The sequence below is a fragment of the Colletotrichum lupini genome, chromosome 8 (assembly GCF_023278565.1).
Source record: "Colletotrichum lupini chromosome 8, complete sequence".
NCBI lineage: Eukaryota > Fungi > Ascomycota > Sordariomycetes > Glomerellales > Glomerellaceae > Colletotrichum > Colletotrichum lupini.
The window spans coordinates 86,200-103,114 of record NC_064681.1 but is presented as its reverse complement, the minus strand read 5'-3'; the positions used below and the strand labels follow the sequence as shown (position 1 = coordinate 103,114).

The following is a 16,915-nucleotide window of genomic DNA, read 5'->3' as shown; positions in this document are numbered from 1 at the left end:
CTGCTATATTAACCTAATTAACTAAAGACTTAACGTAAAGAGGGAAAAAACAGAACAGTAGGCAGAAGCTAGTAGGCTGGCCCTTTAGGCCCAGCGGTCTAGCTCGTTACGTAACTACTAAGAGCTCAGCCTCGCAGCCTAAGGCTAAGCTACAGGGCCCACAGGGCCCTAGTGCCTACTACCGTAATATTACCCCCCCCTCTATGCCAGAGGGCGCTATCCGCAGTACTAAAAAAATAAACTTCTAAATTACCCCTTATTTTAGCAAATCTATAGCCGTAATTACTACTATCGTATTATCGTCTTCTTTTAGTAATAGTAAATCGCTAGCTATAATAGCTTTTATTTATATATTTAGGTTTTATAGCGGGCCCTTAGTAATTAAGTACTAGTAATAAAACGCCTAGAGCGCCGCTAGTATATATTTAAAGCTCTTTATATTATACTAAGTCGGATCCGTATTATACCCTTTCTAATCCGCCTAATACTATAGTTTCTTTTTATATAAACGTAATTTAACGACCTCTAAAACCTTATACTCTAGTTCGCTATCGTCGTTAGTAATTAATAGTAGTAGGTCTTAGTTCTGCCCGGGTAGTAGGTCGTTAGTAGCCTTTCTTAGCTTATTTAAGTAAAAGACTAGGTATACCTAGCTACTTACTAGTAGTTTTATAATCTATATACCCCCCTATTTAGTACTAATAATAAGCTATAACCCGGCCCACGGCTATTATAGTTTATTTACGTTAGCGGATTTCTAATATAAAGTATTAATAAAGACCCGGTCTCTTAGCTTTAGGTTATCTAGGCGCTAGCGGCGGTCGGTATACTTCTTATATCGTACCTAAATAACTTTTATATTACCCCTAGCAGTCTCCTAGGCCTTATATATCCCTTAGGCTATACGCTACGCGTTAATATAGTTTAGCTTTTCTTTTATAAAGCTAAATTAGTAAGTTCGTTTAGACTAGTTAAAAAAGAGCCGTAGCTAACGACCGAATTCTACTTTATATAATAATAGCCTTATAGTCTCGCTAGGCTAAGTAATATAAATAAAGTCGACTACGGGTAGTATATTACTCTAGTTATCTTAGTATTAGTTAACTAATAGTCTTAACTACTATAGGATATACTAATTTAATACTTCTATTTAGCCGTCTATTTAAGGGTAGTCGGCCGTTAATAGCTATAGCTTAACCCCGCAGATCTTATAGAGTTCCCCTTAGAAATTAGAGATAAATTAGGGGCCTCGGTTTAATATAATAGTCTCTAATAAGCCGAAAATAAGTAGTACCTATTTATAGAACATTCGGCTTATATCTTTTATTATAATAGTTTTATAATAAGGAATAAATATCGCCTTCTTACCTAGGCAGTCTATTACTACTTAAATATTATCGAATCCTTTTTAATTAGTAAGGATAGTTATAAAGTCGGTAGAAATATGCTACTACGGGTAGTCGGGTACTAGAAGTAGCCTTAGCTCCCCTAGGGGCTTATTGCGCGGCTTTTATAATTAGTAATAAGTATAGTAGTTCCGTACGTACTAATAAGTATTTACTATTAGGCCCGGCTAGTAGTATCGCTATTTAATTATTTTTATAACTTTATTACGCCCTAAGTAAGTAAGGAGCTTTTATTTATAGACCTTGTGGATAACTATAATACGAAAGTTCTCTTCTTTAAGTACTACGAGCTTCCCGTTTATTATTAATAATCCGTCGTTTTAAATAGACTAGCGCTCGCGCCCTTCGGCCGCTAACGCTTATATTAATACGAAGGACGCTATAATAAGGTCTTTATTAAGCTTTAGAATCTTCTTTACTAATAAATACCCCTAGAGCTCGTTTTTTAATAAGAGCGAGCTAATTATAAGCTATAGTTAACTAACTACGGCGCCTAATAGCGCCTATAGCTCTGCTATAATATCGGGGGATCGTAGTCCTAGTAATAAGAAGACTTAGGTCCTATTAGCCTCCTTTAGTACCTACTAAGTACGGATATCCTTTATCTTTCGTAATAGGGTATTAGCTAGTACGTTCTCCTTCCCCGGGCGGTAATAGATTTAAAAATTAAAGTCCGCTAGCGTACCGGCCTAGCGGGCTTACTATAGGTTAAGTAGGCGTTTAGTTATAAAGAATAGTAATAGCTAATAGTTTATAATAACGTCGAACTTATACTCGTAGCTTATAAGCTCCGCGCGCTATTTTTCTAAATATAGTACTATTATTAGTATTTCCTTATTATAAATAGCGTAGTTAAGCTCTGCGCTACTTATTATTTTTAAATAAAAGGTTACTAAGTACTATAACCCGTTATCTTTTTATTACTATAGTAGCGCTCCGGTATATACTAAGTTAGAAGCGTCGGTTTTTAGCCGCGTTAGTAACTCTAGCTTAAAATAGTAAAGGATTAGTACTAACGTTAGCGCTAGCTTTATAGCTTTAAAAGCCGTTTTATAATTAGCGCTAAAGTTAAAAAGAACTCCCTTACTTATTAGTCTTATAAGGGGCCTAGTTAAGCGGCCGTAATCCCTTATAAATCTCCTATAAAAGTTATAAAACCCGAGGAAAGACTAAATACTCTTAAGTAATATAGGTAGCTTTTAGTCTCTAATTATAAAGACTTTCTCCTTATTAAGTTATATACTTTTTATAAAAACTACGAAGCCTAAGTACTTTATAAAAGTAACGCTAAATTTATATTTCTTAATATCCGCTTATAAGCCTGCTTTTCGTAAGCGGTCTAGTACTTTAGTAACGTGCTCTTAGTATTAGAGGGGGTCGTTTAAAAAGATTAGGATATTATTTATATATACTATATAGAAGTCGTCTAGGTACTTTATTAATATCTCGTTTATATATCGTTAGTACGTAATAGGCCTATTATAGAGCCTAAAGGGTACTACTTTATATTTATATACCCCGTAGCGAGTTCTAAACGTCGTTAAGTCCTCGGAAGCTAAGTCGAGGTAAATACGGTAGAAGGCCTGCTTAATATTTAGTTTAATAAATACCTTTACCCTACCTAGCCGCGCGAGGGTCTTATTAATAAGCGGTAATAAGTAGTAGTCTTTTTTTATAACCTTATTTAGCTTACGGAAGTTAATATAAAAGCGCAAACTACTATCGTATTTTTTTATAAATAGCGTCGGCGACGTAAAAAGAATATTACTTAGCTCAATAAATCCCTTTTATAAGTACTCTAGTAAATAGGCTCTTATAGCCTCTAGCTCCGGTACCGACTACTTATATAGAGGGTAATAAGTTAGCTTCTCTCTACCGCTATTTAAGAGCTTAATTTTATAGTTATACGGCCTATAAGGTATAAGTATATCGCTAGCTGCTTTATTAAAAACGTCGGTCTAGGGCCGTAGGTACTTTAGTAAGTTAGTTATTATAAAGTCGCGAGTGACCTAGTCGTCGTTATATAAGGGGTCCGCCTCCTCTTTCTTATCCTCTATAATACGGTCTAGTTTATAGAGTAATATAAAGCCTATTTTAACGTCGTTCTACCTTAAGTTCTTTTTAAATACGAGAGCGCTAATAAAGGTAATATTTATTTATAATATTATTAAATATAGTTTTTACTATCTAACCCTCTTTATAGGGGCGATAGTAGTACCGTTAAGGGCGCGTTCTATTTTCCTCGTATCCTTAGCCTTATCTAACCACTATATTTAACGGGCTATCGTTTTTAATAAGCGTAGTAATATCCTAATTAGCGTACCTTTCGCCCGCTATTACTAAAGCTTTTAGTTATAGCGGGTTATATCTATTTTAAATAAGTCCTACTAGCGGTCGGCGTCGATTTAATATTATATATTAATAACTTCCGGGGTATATAGGTCCTCGATATCCCTAATAATAGTAAAGGGCGTCTCTTATAGTAGTAGGTCCTTAGGCTATATTAGCCGTCGGTAGCGAATATTAGGGTTTACCCCGTAGTATTCGAACTATTTCTACCCTAGGATTAGGTCGTAGCGGCCCATATTAAGCTAAAAAAGGGGTGCTTTTAAAAAGACCCGTTAATTAATATATAGGTTAGCGGTCTATACTATACTAGTATTATCTAATCGCTCTTTATTAAACCCGGTAGTAAGGATTAGGTACAGTAATTTATAAAATAGGGCCGCGTAGAACCGCTATAATAAAGGGGTTACGTAGTTATTTATAAATCCATACCTATTAGCTCCCGTATTAAGTAAGGCTCTTAGGCGAATTCTATATCTATTAAATACTAATATAAGCTCTATCTTAAGGGGCTAACCCCCTACGAGATCCTATAGGTTTACTAAATTAATTACTAATCTTTTATCCTTTTTATACGTATTTCTAGCACGTATAGCTTTAACGAGGTAATGCGGGGTATTCTTATAAAGAATATAAAAAGTGAATATTCATATAGAAGCAAGAATATATGAACATAGGGGATATAAGCGTATATAAAAGAGGTTTTTGTAGTAAAGAGAGTAATATAGTTAAATTACTATATGAGAAGTTGCTTGCTTAACGAAAGGTCTAGGTAGGCAAATACACGCCTACATATAGGCATAAAAACCTCCTACTAGAATATTCCATTGCTTATTAATTATGATATAATTAATAAGCGTATACGTAAATAAATGCGTAATCGTAGTACGTAATTCCGCCTCGAGTAAATTCTAGATTATTTAGTTACCTTCCAGTACTTTCCATTGCTCACGTAAGCTTATATAAGCAGTATTGCTTACATAATCAATACCTATAATAATCTACAGAAATCGTAGATTAATATGGTATATAGTTTGCTTACGTAATATTGATAATAAGGCGAATAATAAGGTAAACAAAGTTACCTTCGTAATAGTATTCCCTAGCTAGGAGTTTACTTTTACTAAGGGGTCTAGTTTTCTAAACCCGACTCTATCTTAGCAGGGCCCGTAATAGCGTTAATAGCGGCTATAGTAGTCTTCGGCTTCTTAGGGTAGTCCTTAAAGATATATCTAGTATTATTATAAACGAAGTAAGCGTTACTATTTTTAAGTTTTTAATATAGGGCTTTAGGGATCGTCTCGCGGGTAGAGGTGCGACCTCGGTCCTATTTAGTACCTCTAGTACTTCTATTATTTCCGCTACTTTTATTATTTTTATTACTTTTACCCGAGGTTTAGCGAGTCTAGCTAGAAGCCTTAACCGCGCGGTCCTTTATAAAAAGGGGCTATATTACGTTAGTTAGCTAAGCGACGTATTTAGTATATTTCTAAAAAGTAGCCGTATCGTTTAAGTACTTTAACATAGCTTAGTTATAAAAATATATAAATAGCTTATTATAAAAACGGCGCTTTTACTAGGACTTTAAAAGCTTATTAATACGCGCGAGCTTAGCGAATATAGAGCGCTTTTAGTAAACGTCTTTAAATATAATTATAAGTATATTTAGCTTATAGCTAGCGTTATTTATAGCGGTCGGGTTAGTATAAGCCGACTTAAGCTCGTAAAGTAACTACTCGGCCGTAGTAATCTCGTTAGAGGTTAGTAATAGGTATATAAACTCCGTAGCGCTACCTCTAATCTTATTAATAATATACTCTAAGTAGTACCTATTCGTACTATAATTAGCGTTCTCTAAGCGCTTCGTAATATGCTAAAGCTAGTAGTCGAACTTAAGGCTAGTATTATTACTTATAAAAATAGGTACGTTAAGTATTTTCTAAGAGCCGTAAGTAACGGGATAGGACGAGGTTAGAGTAGTCTCGTAACTACTTTACGTTTCTAAGCGTACTAGCTATTACTCTAGCGCGCTAAGGGTAGCGGTATCCTAAATAGAGCTAGCCTAAGAGCCGTTTTTTAATTACTTTAGCTTTTTAGCTATAGCCGTATTATTAATATAGGCTTAGGTAAGGGCTTTTTTTATAATACGGAGCTCTATAGTAGTAGTACGTATAAAGTCGAGGTTTTTACGGGTTATTATATATAAGCGCTTAGTACTATTACTTAGCTAGCTAATAACGGACGCTAGGACCTACTCTAATTAATACTAAGCGATACGTATCTTTAGTTACTATTCGATTTACTTAAATAGGGTCTTTCTATCGTTTTTAAAATATAGCTCTTAAATAAGGTCGAGGTCGATATATTACTTAGTATTCTTTTTAAAGAGGATATTATTATAGATATAGATAGGCGAAGTAAGCTAGTTAGCTACGTTACTAAAGTACGCTAAGCGATTGGCCTAGGTAGTAGAGGGTAAGAAGCGCTTTATTAGCTAGTTAAATAGTGCGACCTTTAGGTCGATAACTAGGAGCTTAGTACTTTTATTAGGGCTTATAATACTCTATTAGGACTCGTAAAGGCGGCGGCTCTATTAAAAGCCGTTAGTATAAAAGGAAACCTAGCCTCCCTAGCTATATCCTCTAACTATTACGTTTAATAAAGGGGGTATATATTTAGAGGGTATCGATTATACTACTTATACGTAATTAATTTAACTAGCTATTGCTCGGCTCTCTTATACGCTTTCTTAATAAGGGTAGCTAGTAGTTAATTAATTAAGATATTATTATTCTATTTCTAAAGAATAGTTAATTAAGTAACGTTAAGTAGTATTATAAAAGGGAACTCGAGGCAGGTTAGAACGCTACTATATTAACCTAATTAACTAAAGACTTAACGTAAAGAGGGAAAAAACAGAACAGTAGGTAGAAGCTGGCAGGCTGGCCCTTTGGGCCCAGCGGTCTAGCTCGTCACGTGACCACTGGGAGCTCAGCCTCGCAGCCTGAGGCTGAGCCACAGGGCCCACAGGGCCCTGGTGCCCACTGCCGTGACAATAGCGTTCTATCCAACTTCTTATTATGTACTAACTTCTCTCGGTATAACGTAATCCTCCCTGTCTCCTGGGGTAGTCTCTTTATTTAGTCTACGCTTCTGTTGACATGGTTCTTGGGGGTTTAGGACTTCTGCCTTTGCAACGAAAATTTAAGTATGTGTTTTCCGTACTCTATCAACAGAACTTGTTGTCAAGATGTGGACCTTGTTTGCAGTTGTGGCTTAGCTGGGGAATAAAACTTTTCATGTAATTTTCCTCTTTCTCTTAAGCTTCTTTCTCCCTTCAGGTGTTGAATAGAAGAGGATCGATGATGTCAGTATTTAAGAGGAGTAGCCTTACGCTACCCACTTTAGCTACCTATCTTTTGTCTCTTTGGTAGGTAAGTATACATGGCAAGATGCCGTATAGACGCTTTTTGTGATATATTGGTGCATCTCCTATGCGTTTGCTCTAGATTCATATCGATTACTCCTAAACAATGTATTAACTAGGATAACATTCATCGGTAAGTCTTGTAGATGCTCCTTTCTGTGGCTAGGAGGCTACTTTCGTTGGGGGCTTAGAATTATGTATTTCAGTGATTGCAAAACTAAACGGCCTTGACCCAACAAAGAGAGAGAGCTCGGTGTATTACTTGGTTCCTTTTGGATTGTAATTCAAAAAATTCACTGGTGGTATTGAACGTGCTATGGATTTGCCAACCTTCCGCGTATTGACGCGGGCTTGTCTGCCGCGAACAATGTTGGCTTTCTACCCGACAAACTTCATGAGACTGACGTCAAATAGGCCATCAATGCGATCATCTGAGGCCTTAACTTGACGCCCCTGGCCACCCAATTTGAAGGCCCTCGTTCAATACGGACACATGCCGTCCGCAAATGCCGGCCCGAGGGTGGGATCCAACAGACGTTTTAGCCCTCAAGTCTAATCTACCACTGGCGCGGACTCTCAGGCTTGCGGATTAAGACTCCTGCAGCTTGGTCCAAGTTGAGACTACGACTGCTAGTTCCCGAAACTCAAAAGACCGGATTCCGAAGCACGGAGCTCCAAATGTCATGTTCGACATCCGAAGACCACTAGTCAATGCTATTCGCGGGGTTGGGATGTTTGAGAATGTATATTAGTGTGGAGATTTCTTAATAAGTTTCCGTGGGTCTGCGTGTCTGTCGGGGACAGAAAGCAACCGAGAGACCCATATTGAGCTCAACAGATACTGTTTAGAAACCATTCTCTTCTGAAAGACCTGCGACTACGGAACATTTACATGAGGCTAGGTCCTCTCATCTTTTCAGACAACTAGCGTTGCTTATCATAAAGCTACTTGGCCCAGATACGCACCCAACAAGCCAAAATGGATCTCCTGCCGCATCCAGACGACATGTCTCGTTTCTCAGACTTCACCACCCTGACAACGATTTACAAGACAATTTCAGACCACTCCATCACCACCGATGTCCTCATCCCGAAGAAGCTGACAGTTGCCTCGAGCCCGGTGACCTCACCATGCCCCATAATACTACGCTACCACGGCGGCGGTTTTATCGGCGGCGCGAGTCTCTATCCCGGATTCTTCGCGCCCTGGCACATGGAACTTGCGGCACGCCACTCGGCTGTAATAGTGAGCCCGAACTACCGTCTCGCGCCGGAGTCCACTATCGAAGACCTCCTCGAAGATATAGAGGATCATTGGGCCTGGGTTCATAAGGAGCTAGCCCCTTTTCTCAAGAAAGAGCTTGGAGGCCGCGTTGATGTTGACACGGATCGGATCCTGACGGCTGGTGACAGTGCGGGAGGCTACCTGAGTATCATGACAGGCTTGTCTCATGCCAAGGAAATCCGGGCTGTGACAGCCGCCTATCCTTGCATCGACCTTGCCGACGCACACTTCATGGAGAAGCCGACGGCTCCGGTATTCGGACTAGCCCTGCCTCAGAGCATCGTTGACGACCATTTTGAAAAGATTCGTAATGGGGAGGCACCTGCACTCATCTCCAACGACCGAGATCTCGAGAGGGGCCTCCTCATGTTTGCTAATCTTCAACACGGCGGTTTTCCCAAGATGTTCCCGCTCGAGAAGGAGCAGCTTTTTCCGTTTGAGAGGTTGAGGGCTGGGCAGAAGTTTCCGCGCGGTGGTGTATTCGTGTGGCAGGGTGCTGATGATAGTGTTGTGCCGGCGAAAGGAAATGTCGCGTTGAAAGAGTTGGTTAGGGAGGTTGACCCTGAGTTGGAGTTCAATCTAGCGGTCCAGCCTGGTGAGCATGGCTTTGATGCTATGACGAAGATTGATGAAGAATGGATGGCGAGTGGGCTGAGGAACTTGGTGAAAGCATGGCTACAGTAGATTGTCTAACCTGTCTAACCTGGATGCTACGTTAGCGGCATCATTAATAATGGACTCACGTTCACTGCTAGGTGTGACTTTAATTGGACTTCAATGCCCAGTAGCCTACACTCCTTTTCACACCATTGTCTACCTGAGACCTCCTGTGTTCATCGTATGAGTGAACTGTAGCATTTCGAGAAACGACATGCTCACATGCCTCAGTACCATTTATTTACCCCGGGAAAGAGTCTTAAATTGTGGGAAACTTTGAGTATTATAGATGTAAGCCCGTAGCGTCGTCTTCCAAATGGGCTTGCGGGTGCGCGAGAAGGACCTTGATTCTAACATTGAACCGATCTCGAGAGGTGATGTTCATGTCGGTTATCCAGCAGCAGGTAGTTGAGCCGGTTTCAGAAATTATCGGCCAGGATAATTAGAAAGCAATCATAGCATAAGTAGTTTGAGGTGGTTGTTCAACCCTTTAGTTTGTGCTCAAACAACGGATTCAGTATTGAGGATTCCACATGAAAAGCTAAGCCTCGAGGTTTCCAGCTATATCAATATGAAGAGGCGGCTTCCGAAGCTGGATATAATGCTTCAAGTAAGTAAGGCATTACATGATGATTTCCAATATCCTCAAGAAGGGCAATTTGCTAGATGCCACAGACCGACGGCATTCCCGAGCCTGCCGTGAATGCTAGTATCATGCTGTTCAATAATGGCGGAGTATTTCATCTAGGTATTTGGATATTGAGCCTTCCTCTCGACAGCTTTCACGTAAGTCCTATTTACCTCCGATCCATACATAGGTTGCTCACGGCTCTCTCAACATTGCGTCACCCCTCACCCTCAAAGTTTTGTTCTCATTGTCAGTCGAACCAAGTTCGCTGGCCATCTCATACCTCACAACTTCTGTTCCATCAGCTTCATAACGATGTTGCTGAGCATTCATAGGAAGCTCGTACTTCCAACGAAGAGGAGGAGAGGGCCCGATTTCTTGAACAGCAGAAAAGTTCCCCACGTCGCTTGCCCCGGCATCACCGCTCCCATGACCCTGTTTCTTCTTCCGCAAGTGCCTCCAGATAACCCAACCCACTAGGCCCATGATAGCCAGCGTTCCCAAAACGACGCCCACTGTAATGCCAGCGACTACACCGGTAGATGCGCCGTTATTCATTCCAATAGAGCCAGGTGACGCGGTTGGGGATGCTTCAACCAGTGTAGCAACTGCCGTCAAAGTCGAAGCTGTCGACGTAGGGGATGTCGATGTTGTCGCCGAGGTGGATGCTACGGAGTTGGTAATGTTGAAATAGTGGCAAGTGATGTCTCCCACTGAAGCACTGTGGTTGAACATCTGAATGAAGTACACCGGGCTCAAAGTCGGATCATGGTGCGAAGGGAAGCCAGTAAAGCTGACCGTCCAGAGCATGCCCAGCGCACGCGTGTTTGCTGCATTTCTGAGCTCTCATCCAAAGAATCTCTCGCAATGTATTGACCTACAGATAATTGAAGCATACGTTGCTTCACTCTTCGGATACGTCGCTTCATGCCAGATGATTAAGTCGATTGCCGTAAAGTCCGTTTCCCATTGTAGATCAAGTTGGGTTCCCAACGGGTAAACAGGGTTATCTCGGAAGTCACCTGAGGGACCCGGACCAGGCGGTCTTCGAAAACGGTTTTCGGATTGTGTTCCGTGGGCCGAGAGGAGAAGGCAGAGTGAGACGCGACCTAGTAGATGCATGACGAGTGTTAGTCCCTCAAAGCCTCCGATTATCGCTGGCTTGCTCAGCTGCTCAATCAGACGAGATGGACGGAGCGCAGGTCGAGGGATGACAAAGGGAAGATGCAGAAGAAACTCATTGTATTGTCCAACTGCCTGGCTTCCGGAGCCAGAGGTATTTAATACCAGGGAAATCAGGCTGCGGCCAAAGCTTCAGCTGGCAAGCAAGGTCGAGAGCAGGCATGCGAGTAGCTCCGTCCACAGGCATTGAGGCTATGGGAAACTGACAGGCATCCTTGAAGGACACTTCCAATCACAGATCTCAAATCTGGTTGCCAGTCCTCGCGATCCGCTGGCGCCGATGTGTGCAGCTGCACTGACTAGACTCAAGTCAGCTGTTGCGTGCGGCGTAGTCCAATTATGTCTTGCGCAGAAGAGATCCTTTATTGAGAACGTGGGTACAGGCTTGCGGCGAAGGTCTTGGCGCCAACCAACATGAGTTTGGGTTACTTGGAATCCATTCCGTAGGTGGATGTCGCCTATTGCACAATCTCTTTTCCAAAAAGGCTGACTGTGTGGACCCATGGTGCTGCGTATGATTCATTCGTTGAGAGTCCGAAGAAGAGTATTACTGTTGTATTGTATTCTCAATGGGATAAAGACGCTGCCACTCAAAAACTACTCCAATCTCTAGTGCTCAGTCATCTATCGGCAGAACCACACGAACTCCTTCCTTGATTTGCCCTGTGACTCAGTGTTAGACTGTTGTCAATTTAGAGTTGTTTATTGTTTGAACTTACGATCTACGTATTTGATCACTTGATCGTGATTCTTGCAGACTGAGAGTACGTCCGGGTTAGTTCTCGCTCTTTGAGATTGACACACCTTTGCTTGGAATTATCTGCAGTTTGTCGAGGGGGGAGAAGTCGCCTACCATGCATGCCGTTCCAACTACCATCTCCAGGCCCGTTGTCATCCGCGTCCGTAATCAGATGTGGTTCAAGTGCCAGATCCGCTAAGCACATGGTTGCTTGTCTCAGATAGTCAATGCAGTGATAGAAATGGATATCAGCCTCGGTTCTAGACATGTCAGTCTTGTTGGTGACCATTCCAGAGTAGATGCGTCCCATCATGAACTACAAGAAGTCAGTAAATGTATCTCCAAGGAAGCAATAGAGTTGAACCGTACGATGCAATGCAATTGATGGGTCATGGTAGTGGTGAAGAAAGGGCCATCATCCTCGGATTTCCAACCGGCACCAGCTATACCGGTGTTAGTGAATTATCAATCTTGTAGTTGAGGTCTCAGCTAGTGGCGTTACCAGGCAAAAGCGATCGCCATTGGTTCAGCGTAGCTTCGGAAAGAAATTCTGTTGCGTTGGGAGGCACCACGGCATGGTCGGCATCAAATTTCTTGATCTCGATCGGGACTGAAGGTCACAACAGTTAGCTTAGCGGACCATACCATGGCTTAGTCTGGGGGCTGACTTACATTGCGGGCCAGCGCCTGTGTAATCGCCGCCAATTTGTGTCATTCGCGACGGGAACTTGGCGTCTTCAAACTGATAGTACAACAATAACGACAGTCCTAGCGAGAGACCAATATTCGTGAGGAGGAGAAGTGTGTCGATAAGCCAGCGATATCTCCGCAAGAAAATTTTGACCTCTTTCCAAGTGCTTCCTCCCTGGTTCCCTTTCACGTTCAGGTCTATTGAGTGCCATTGCTTCTCATCGCCCATGAGTGACTCGTCGACTTCAGTAGTGGAATCATCATATGTATCCGAGTGCGATACTGTTGAGTAGTGGTTGCTTTTGGGGGGCATTTTGATCTTGGAAAAGAGAGTAACAGCGGGAGGGTCAACGTGCTAGAAAATGCAGAACAAGGGAACAATAGCAACCGCACATTGGTTTGTTGAGAGGATAATCAAACCTGGGGATCGCCTTGGTTTTGTCTACCGTAAGATCCGCATACGGGGTTCTCTCTCCCGTCATACAGGATATACCGGCTCATTCTACTCGGCTACAATGGCTGTTTGAGAGCTCGATTCACGAGCGAGGGTTGGCCATCTCCTCATGGAAGGGACGATGGCCGATGAAACCCCGAACGAATCTTTGCACTCCCAACTCCTGGTTCCCTTGCAGAGAAGGTCGGGTGGGCTCGCGATGATCCCTGCTCTTGTCATCTGTGCTCAGCCAAGCAAACCCTTTGATACATCTGGAGTGTTGCGTTGACGTGTTTCATGTCTCTCAAGTGCTAAGCGCAGGACGGGCTCTCATGAAACGAGCCCTAGCTTGAGGCTGCAAGCAATTTCTGCACGTCTATCAAGACGGTTTGTGCATGGAACGACCGTAGAATATGATTTTAGGACGGAAAAATCAATTCCAAGTGATTTCAACTCTACAGTAACCTACCTGTAAACGTAAAGCCTGAGGTATCACGCAAGTGCGAGCTTTCGGGCTGGTGACATGTTCTTGGGGTTGGGAGATTTGCCATTTTGGGGGGGCCTTCAGTCTGAGCCAGGGGCTTAAACGAAATCTGGAACACGTGTGATGGGGCCCAACTGCGTCTCACCTGCCTGCCGATAACCGAGTCGATCCACACTAGCAACCTCTCGCTCTCCACGAGCACTGGTCCGAGAGTGCTCATGCTATTGACTAAGATGAGACATCAGCTGGCAAATTGAATCTCAGTTATCAGAAGCACGTCTGTCCAGTTTGAAGACGATACATACTATTCGGTGAATGGCTTCATCGTAGCTGAGAATCGGGCAGAACGATTCAGTTCAAGATGTTGCATCAAGAGTATTTACATGGATAAAAGAAGGATAATTGCTAATAGTCGTGATTATCAAAAACTTCTTAAGCCTTATCTTTACTCAAAAGATGCATATACGTAAAATGAGATGCTCGAGGGATACGTAGCGTTCCGCTCTAGGGTAAACGTTCGTCGAACTGAACAAAACAATAAAGTTGTATTATTACCCATGTACGCCGCCCTTGCTTAATGACATAAAATGCACTGTCTTCCCTCATAAGTATCACTATCGGAAGAGTTCAGAACTTACCACGTTTTCACGACTTAATTCTTAGCCCGGTATTGTTCTTACTTCCAAGGGTGCTCCTTTCCCCCATGAAAGCATGAACAAAACAAATCAGAAGGATAGCAACGTCGCGTAAATGGGATATAACGGCAGCGGAGGGCGGTTACGCTAGTCTTATCTCTGTACCTTAACTATCTTCATGTATCATTAACTAATCTTAGACGATAAGCGTTATGAGGCTTTTGTTGCTATGGTAGAATTGGAGGCTCTGTTAGTACTGCTAATCGCATCAAAATAGAAGTTCATAAGCACTGAGTGACGTCCGATAGCAATGATATAATACGTGTAACTTCGTCTTGTAAACGTTATATACTACTGTGATCGTTGCAAGTGACTTGACCAGTACCTAAAATGTTATAAGCGCCACCTTTCCTCAAAAAGAATTACTAGATGGAATGAAGCGTTCTCGATATCGGTTTGCCATTCCAGTAGACTATATGGATGCTTTCACCCAAGGCTTTTAATTTTAAGCCTCAAGGTCTCTTGCTTCTGGACCGACTGTTTCAGCCCAGATAGAACGAATCTTTCACTAGGAATCTGGCAAGAAAGGTCTGCAGATGTCATTCAACTAGATACAGCCGGTGAAGTTTTCAAATACACGATGTGCCGAAATGGATGCTCCTTAGACTTCGGAACCCGTAACGGCTCGATAGCACTGCGACTACAGATAGTACTCAAAAGTCTGGCGTACATAAATACGGCTTACTGTCGTTTATCAGATCATATAGGTGTTTTTTAGCCTGCCATTACAGCGCTGACATAAGCTCATAATTATACCTGATGGGCGAAAACAAGAAGGATCGTACATCGCTGTGAAGTTTCCGGGCACATCGAAGCCAAGCCTTCGACATCCGTGGCCAAAGATTTTAACCTGTGTGTACTCGTTCGAGTTTCAAAAAGAGTCTATGTTTCAAGTCCATGCATAAAGTCCACTTAGTTGTGTTTGAGACTGGCTCAAGCATATATAGCCACACTTGGATGTAAGTTGATAGCAAATAAACCTGTCTTCGACGTGCTGTCGAAAGGGCTCTTACTTCCACGTCCCATTTAGGGCTACTGTGATTCGTTACGAGCGGTTGTAATTTGAAGAAATCACAAACCTCTGGTCAAGACTCTCTTCTAGACTACCGCAGCTGCGAAATCAGGCCTTCCACTTAGCATCGGTGCATGTGATGCAGGTCATACGAGACGGGCTTGGAAAAGCACCATCATGATGTGAATGAATGACTTCCGAATGGGGATTATTGTTTCAGTTACACTGGAATGACTTGACTTGAGGCAATTCAGTTGGTGTGAATACACTACTTGAACCTGAGAAATCATACTTCGTCTGGCTTGTTGATGTACTGTGAACTTGGAGGTACAAGTATCAGATTGTCTGGCGGTTACATAACATTTAAACGAACTCCCCAGCATTTCAATAATGATTGTGACGTGACGAGAGATTCATAGAGCGTATATCATCGTTGACCTACCCTTCGATTGTGTTGCAAAGGGCTACATTAGCTCTGCCCATTCGACGGTGCTTGAAGCACTAGTATGGCAGATCAATACCCATTTATGAAATAAAGCTGCAGGAGCTCTAGGAGAGAACACGATTTTGATCCAAGTATCGCAATACTGCACGCGTTAGTCCCAGAGTTTGGGGATAAGGTTGCGGGAGTGATTCGCAAAATATCTAGGTTGAGCCTCTCAAAGTGGGAGATGATGGGCATTGGCGGGAAACGTCGGGAGAAAGGATGCCGGGCACTAGTTGAGGGTAGTTGGAGACAGATAGAAATGATGGTTCACTTCACTGAGAGTTGACTAATGGCGCTATGGACCTACATATTGGTCGAGCTGCCTTTTTCGCAAGTCGCCTGACTCGCCGATACGAGGTTTTGCAGTCTCGCAGAACCTCTCAGGAGAATAGGACGGTGGTCTGTGTATTTTACGAGGGTTGATCAGGCCGGCGTAAAGCTGGACGCTGGAAGAGCAGATGGCAGGCAGAACGTGGCGTCAGGTGGAGTGTCAGCAATATGGTAGGTAGAAGAGTGTGGCGTGGCTTTCCTCACTCTTACTCTCGCTTTCAGCCGTGTGAGTGAACACTCGTGGAAAAGCTCAAATTATTACGTAGCATCAATTGTCCCAGAGCAGAGGTGAGCGCCGATGACTGAAAGGGGAATCCATCCTGTTTGAAGCTATTTGGTGATGTCATGCGTAAAACATGGGTTAGCGTTGCAGCAGTACTCCGTAGGGAGAGTGAAGCAGGGCCGGTGCTGCTTCAGTGTGCTTCAGGTTTGGTGTTTTTGGTAGGGGGGTTCGCGGGAGCCAAAGCATAGAATACGACTACGGTGAAGGCGGAAGGCGGCAATGGTGATTGAGATGAAGGGGCACTGAGAAGCCGGGGACTCTTCAAGAGTGATGGCAAAAGGGACTTCCTTGCTGATTTTAGAGGCAGATTGATTCAGTAGGGAAGGTTGCTGGGGTTTCTTTTTTTTGAGAGGGGTCAGGAGCTTTTGCGGCACTGGAGGGAGGAAGTAAAATAGCCAAAGGATGGGATGACAGTTTCGGATTTTGCTGATCATCGCTGTCAATCCGTACAAAGCTACGAGCGAACCCAACACGCAGAGTTGCGTGAAGTGTTTACGGGCGGGAAATGATGGGATTCGATTTGCGACAGTCTGATTGTCTGGAGGTTGGTTGTGTGGGTGGATGATGCTTGATTCTGTGTGTTCGCTTTTGATGGACTTGGTTGCATGTGGGCCTGACGATCACCGGCCCCCCGTCGCATTTTGCATGACTGAGGACGATACTTTTGTTGGAAAAACAGACTTCTGTCGTAGCGTTGACTCGGCAGCCGTCAACGACCTGGTGGTCGGAGCATTGTCGGTGAGGACCCGTGTTGCTGACGAAGTCGGTTCTTTCGCTGTTCGCGAATGCTGTCGCTCAGGTACGGATTACCGGCGGGCACGCATTCGTACT

The 16,915-nt window shown here is 42.8% G+C and overlaps 2 protein-coding genes across 2 annotated transcripts; one reads left to right on the top strand and one right to left on the bottom strand.

Moving 5' to 3' along the window:
* Positions 1 to 8,158: 8,158 nt before the first annotated feature.
* On the top strand, positions 8,159 to 9,148 carry CLUP02_14512 (uncharacterized protein; the record flags this gene model as incomplete). The annotated part of the gene is made up of 1 exon (XM_049293440.1): positions 8,159 to 9,148. One exon carries the CDS (start codon positions 8,159 to 8,161, stop codon positions 9,146 to 9,148), a length of 990 nt encoding a protein of 329 aa, XP_049150586.1.
* Positions 9,149 to 9,944: 796 nt separating this feature from the next.
* On the bottom strand, positions 9,945 to 12,673 carry CLUP02_14511 (uncharacterized protein; the record flags this gene model as incomplete). Its single annotated transcript, XM_049293439.1, has 9 exons — positions 9,945 to 10,579; positions 10,631 to 10,919; positions 11,168 to 11,230; positions 11,578 to 11,594; positions 11,651 to 11,689; positions 11,785 to 11,986; positions 12,040 to 12,113; positions 12,173 to 12,280; positions 12,343 to 12,673. 9 exons carry the CDS (start codon positions 12,671 to 12,673, stop codon positions 9,945 to 9,947), a joined length of 1,758 nt encoding a protein of 585 aa, XP_049150585.1.
* Positions 12,674 to 16,915: the final 4,242 nt, after the last annotated feature.